The sequence below is a fragment of the Ipomoea nil genome, unplaced genomic scaffold (assembly GCF_001879475.1).
Source record: "Ipomoea nil cultivar Tokyo-kokei standard unplaced genomic scaffold, Asagao_1.1 scaffold2845, whole genome shotgun sequence".
NCBI classification, from domain to species: domain Eukaryota; kingdom Viridiplantae; phylum Streptophyta; class Magnoliopsida; order Solanales; family Convolvulaceae; genus Ipomoea; species Ipomoea nil.
In genome coordinates this window covers 9594564-9600563 of record NW_017619273.1, presented here as the reverse complement: position 1 = coordinate 9600563, position 6000 = coordinate 9594564, and the positions used below count along the sequence as shown (strand labels likewise).

The window sequence follows — 6000 nt, the reverse complement described above, 5'->3', positions numbered from 1 at the left end:
TACTGGCTCTATTACAATGTAGAATCAATAACACCTCCACTAAGGTTCGAATTTACAACCTTTTAAATGAAAGCCCAACTCGAATACTATTAGACCACATAATCTTGGTGATTTAATATGTCTATCAAATACCAAAATTTATAATTTTCGATCTTTAAAAGAGGTAATCCATTATATCTTTAATAAAGATAGGGGTCAGAAGAGGAAGAGTGATGGCTATTGGCACCCTTGAAAAGTCTTGTAATCCATTATATCTTTGAAATTAGCAAAGGAGAATCACATGGTAGCTAGGGGGTAATGACCAATGAAAAGAATATATATATATATATATATATATATATATATATATATATAGGGAAGGGTTCAGGTTCGGGAATGATTTCCCGTGCGATTGTACGGTTGGACACACCTTAAGCATTAAAATGGCGCACCTTAAGTACACAAATCAGCATGCACCTTACGGACACAAACAAAGCACCTTAAGAACACAAATCACTCACTTTAAGTACATAAACCACGCACATTAAAAACATAACAAAGCACATTAAGCACAGAACTCATGCACCTAAAATTTTAAAATGGCTCACATTAAGCCCAAACTCACGCGCATTAAGCACAAAACCCACGCACCTTAAACAAAAATTCTCACGCACGTTAAGCACAAAACCCACGCTTATAAACTCTACCATACTTAGCATATATACAACTCATTCAAATAGCTTGGACAGGCCAAAAAAAAAAACAAAAAATTAAGGGTTTTTTTCTTTTTTTTTTAGTCATAGATAATGTAACTAATATGGTGTTGAAGTCAAACAATTTCTTATTCAATTTCTGATTTGAGGAGTTGGGATGACTTGGAAGGCATTTCTTGATATATATATTGTCAACTACGACAATTATTATATCTCGGAATTGAATTCTTTAACAATACCTAACCATACAGCTAACTTCACATGTTACTTTTTTGCTTCTTCAAGCAATTAAAATAACATATATAATAAAGAATATATATATATATATATATCATCAACAAACTGACTTCCACTCATTATATTAATAATTGGATTGTCAATTCACAATGTTCAAACAGTACATGTACTGATGTACATGTCATACCAAGGTTCCCCTCATTCGAAATTATAATAATAATAATAATAATAATAATAATAATAATAATAATAATAATAATAATAATAATAATAATAATAATAATAAGTATTTTCAAAAAGTAATAATCACATTCATTAAATATATAAAATAATTAATATTTTAGACTGTGACCGGCCAAATCTCTTGCAGTATTGAAAGTAACTTTATTTACCATTGAAGGCAATTAAGCACACAATTCCCTTAGAAGCATATAATATAAAATGGCACCCAAAAAGGCATGCAATCATTTGCAACTTTTTAACATTTTCGAGCAAAAGGTATTGCACACCAATACTTTTCTCACACGTTTGATTCACGGAATGAATTTTGAGGTCATAGGAATGTTATTCCATAAGAAATGGAATAGACAAGGAATAAAATATGAATTGTATTATATTGTTTGGTTCGCAGAAGGAATAGACTTTATGAATTATATTACACTGTTTGGTTGATGGTTGATTTAAGAAATAGAAATGAAATATGGTGGTGGTGGCAGTGGTATTGGCGACCGGGGGCGGCGGTGGTGGTGAGGCAGTGGCGGCGGTGATGTTGTTATTAGTGAAATAGGAAATAAATTTAATTGGGGTAAAATAGAGAATAGAAACTTTAGGCTATTCCTGAGAACTCAATAATAGCCAAATACGAAGCGCCCCCAAGGAATCTCTATTCCCCTTGCAAGGAGAATAGGTCATTCTCAGGAACAATGTTCCTGGGATATTGTTCTTGAGAATACAAGTGGTTACCAAACAGAGAAATATATCCATTACTGAGAATGTTATGTCATTCCAAACAGATTCCGTGAACCAAACAGCCCATCAAATGTGCTTTTACTTATAGGAACAATGAAAAATTGGGGAAAGTAAAGCAAGAAATGTATTTTCTTGTACATTTCTCTAACTACGAAAAGAGAATGGAGCCCACACAGGCTTAGCTCATTTGCTCAACAGGCAGTACGTATTTAATAGAAGAGATCAAGGCTCGAAACTCGACAACGACAGTGTGGGAATTATGTCCAAAGTGGACAGATCCGCGCACCGACATTTGGCCACTGAGTTATGGTGATTTACATCTTCTCACATGCTGTGTCGGACTGGGATGCCTTATGGAGAATGGAAGGCGGGCAGGCGAATTGAAGTAAACGCAGTTTATTTATGAAACATCTACAAGTTCTTTGATGAGCGTGGCAATATCTTTGGAGATGATGAATTGATGACTACAAAAGCATAATAAATAACTGGTTTGATACAACACCAGTCATATAGCCCTTCACTTCTACAACTTTATGGTAAAGGAAATGCTATAATAATGCAGACAAATTGATCCAATATGTGCAATTGCTTGATCCATAATAGAGCAAAAGAAGCGAAAACTCTCGAGTGTTATTGCTAGTACCAGACATCTTTCTTTGGCATGGAATCCTGTGCAGCGCCCTCAGCGTAGTCGATGTTTTGTAGGTTGAATGGAGACCCGAACGTGAAGGGGAAAGAGTTGACATTGCACTGATCAAACACGGAGGAACAACGGGTCATGGGAATGTTACTATCCTCGAAGATGTTGGCCTCCATTATACTGTGGTTTTGACACTGAATGTTTTTGTTGCGGTGTAAGTTGGTCTCGTAGAATGTCATAAGATCACTGATCATCCTTTGCCCGTCTTCTGGGACTCCCCCGAGACCGGATAGATCAAAGGAAGTAAGATTGGGTTGTTGCACAAAAGGTTGGTTGATGTGGAAATTAGAAACTCCGAATCGAGGAGGGGAATTCGTCGTCCTATGAGGGCAAGTTAAGTGATGGTTGTCTCGGGATGTTCTGTCCTGAAAACCGAGGCCCAGCTCGCTGTGAGGACATCGAGGAAACTCGCAAGTATAGGGGCGGGGGGGCTCGTTGTCTGGCTTCCTCTTCCTTGTGAAATCGAAGTTGGAAATGATTTCGTGGTTATGTTGTGGCACTGCCATTGTGTCTTGGAACCTCTCAACACCACCCATATGGAAGAAATTGAGATGTTTGGGTTTTTGTTCTTGAACATCAAAGCAAGCCTCGTCGTGGTCGACATCGACATCATACTCGGTGCTATCGGGCACGGTGAATATGCCACTCCCACTAGCCGAGGAAAAAGGGCGATCGGGGTAAAGCTCCCGAGCCAGAGCTTCCTCTTGGTTAATGATGGCGAGCCAAGTTGCACTTTCCTTGGCGGTCATCTTGTCTTGCAAGCACTTGGACTGCCTCACGAGTTTGCGAATCTTGGCAATATCGGGGAACATGTGCTTGATGACTGCAGTGAGGACACCAACCTTCCACGCCTTTTTGAGATCGTGAGGCTTCTTATAAGGCGGGGGGGCTACGTCCTTGTGTGACCACCAGTCCTCGTTTCCCGTGGGCCACCATGGCGGTGGAACGCCTTTCTCCAACGGGAACCGTCTCTGAGGGGGGTCACAATGCTGCATCAGAGCTGACAAGAGTGAACCGAGGGTGGTGTCTTGAAGCTCCTGCAAACTATGAGGAGGACCAACTTGATTACCACTGCCCCCCTCCGGGATTGCCCCCGGGATTGCATTCTCCACCTCGTACTTAGCTATCGCGGCTGGACCATTTCGATCGAACCTCACTTTATCCTTCCACCACTCCCTCAGATTGTCAGACGCCCCGCTCACTGGCTTGCCTTTCTCCGGGATGATCCCGTAAACGAAACCCTCAGCTTTACACACTTCCATCATTTTCAACATGTACTTTAAGATCCCATCCTGGGCTCGGGACATCTTCTTCCTCCTCGCCTGTTCTACCGACTGCCGTTGTTTCCCTCCATCAACACCTCCCTCCTTCGACTTCCGATTCTCTTTCACTCTCTTTAGCTTCATCTTGTCCCTCCATATCCTCCTCTCCAATTCATCCACATCAATATCCTCCTCCTCATCACTATAATCATCATCCACCACCGGCTGCTCACTATCAACACCACACTCCTTCATTGGACCCGAAAACAAATCAAAATCACCACAAAACCCCATCTCGTCAAACATCATCTTCTCCACAATCTGCACCAATCCAACCCCAAATTGCTCCACACAACTATTCCCACCACACCTATCCTGTTTATTCTCGGATGATTCACCAAATCCCGATTGAAATTATGCACCTGCCTGAACATACATATGCACCAAAAAGATCAATAAAAATGTTCATATGAACAAAACAAGAGTACACCAGTGTTATTAAGAACCCCGTTACAATCCAATCAAAGAGAAAGCGATAGATAAACATGTGAAGATCACAGCAAACACATGGAATTCAACTAAAAGTAATGAGAAAAGGGCAAACACATAATTATTAAATCCGTGACCAAACACTAATAATCATCAAAAGTAGTTCAGATTTACAAAACACAAACAGAAAGACAAGAGTTTTTGTCCAACCCTGACAAAACAAACCACCTTTTTTTCCCACAATTAAATCCAAGCAACCTCATACACCTTCCTAGATCTAGAAAAATTCACTCACAATGGTCTGGACCCACTCCACAAGATCCTGCTTAAAACCAGCAAGCACTACACAACACAGCTTCTTCACCTCTCTTCTGGTTTAGATGATTACAGGCATATCACATATGGGATGGATTGAACACTATAGCCTCATCTCACCAATCCCATATAGTAACACTCATATCTCCCAAAATTCAAAGACATAAATTTTTACCAAACATACCCACAAAAAAAAAAAAATCAAATGATACAGTAAAAGCAGCAGCTGGGGTTTCTATATTTGGATTCAGCAACCAATTCCAAAATCAATCCCTATCCCACCACGCCAAGAAACACCACAAAAATCTTGGAAAGCTATTAAGCTAAAGCTCAATCAATCCGGGGTCACTCAAAATCCAAACAACCCAATTACAGAAAGAAAAAAAAATGGGGGAAAAGAATAAGAAATCATTAAAGAGGAAAACTTACAAAGATCTCAGCTTTAGTCAAGAAAAAGAAGAATTAAAATTGATGGGGAAAAAAAAAAAATTAGCTATGCTGCAGAGGAAAGAGGTGTTACCCTTTTACAAGTGTTGGGGTCCAAGAGTCTGTTCAACTCTTCTCATCTCCTAATAATAATTGACACTTTAGACTATTTAGGATATAAACAGACAGAGAAGAGACGCAACGAAAGAAGACATTAATGGAAGTTACACAAGCACTGTTCTATGTCATAAATAAATGAAGGCAAATGTTAAAATAAAAATTTTTACAAAATATTATATAATAATAATAATAATAATAATAATAATAATAATAATAATAATAATAATAATAATAATAATATATTATTTTTATTATAATTTTGGCGGTGCGGATTCGTAAGGGAGAAAAATGTGTTGGCACTTTTGGTGAGTCCAAAGCCAATAGTCTTTTTATGTCATCCTTGTCTTTTTGGTTGGGACACAAAACAAGGAAAATAATTTAAAATAATAAATAATAAAAAGAAAATTTGAAGAAAATTATTTTTTATACATTAAATTTTCTCTGTCTTTAGTCTACCACTTAAGTTAGTTCTACGAGATATTTGAAGAAAATTAATTGTGTGATAAGGTAATGAAGTTCTTTCCATGGAAAAATGCAAGCACGGCTATTTTAGTAAAAAGCTAATGAAATATAATTTTTTTTATATTGTTTGAGATACAATTAAATTTAAATATAATATTTTTTAGAAATTCTTAAAATTGTATGTGTTCAATGGCAATCAACTTACTCGTTGAGGTGAGACATCAACACCTTTTTAATTAGAGACTTAGAGCTCAAGACTTATCGGAAGAAATCTTTTTGTGATATTTAGTCACATTGATGAATTTATTGTGTATGTATCAATTTATTA

General features: G+C 37.7%; 1 protein-coding gene across 5 annotated transcripts; it reads right to left on the bottom strand.

Moving 5' to 3' along the window:
• Nucleotides 1-2278: 2278 nt before the first annotated feature.
• Nucleotides 2279-5307, bottom strand: LOC109160158 (protein ETHYLENE INSENSITIVE 3-like). 5 transcript variants are annotated; one of them, XM_019308362.1, is made up of 3 exons: nucleotides 5185-5307; nucleotides 4097-4286; nucleotides 2279-4066 (listed from the first exon to the last, which is right to left on the bottom strand). In XM_019308362.1, the coding sequence occupies exons 2-3, from the start codon at nucleotides 4167-4169 to the stop codon at nucleotides 2535-2537; spliced, it is 1605 nt and encodes a 534-aa protein (XP_019163907.1). In that variant the 5' UTR covers nucleotides 4170-4286; nucleotides 5185-5307; the 3' UTR covers nucleotides 2279-2534. The 5 variants fall into 5 exon arrangements, with proteins under 5 accessions (XP_019163907.1, XP_019163905.1, XP_019163906.1 ...); XM_019308360.1 differs by having other exon boundaries at nucleotides 2279-4220; nucleotides 4255-4282; XM_019308361.1 differs by lacking the exon at nucleotides 5185-5307 and adding an exon at nucleotides 5094-5165 and having other exon boundaries at nucleotides 2279-4220; nucleotides 4255-4282.
• Nucleotides 5308-6000: the final 693 nt, after the last annotated feature.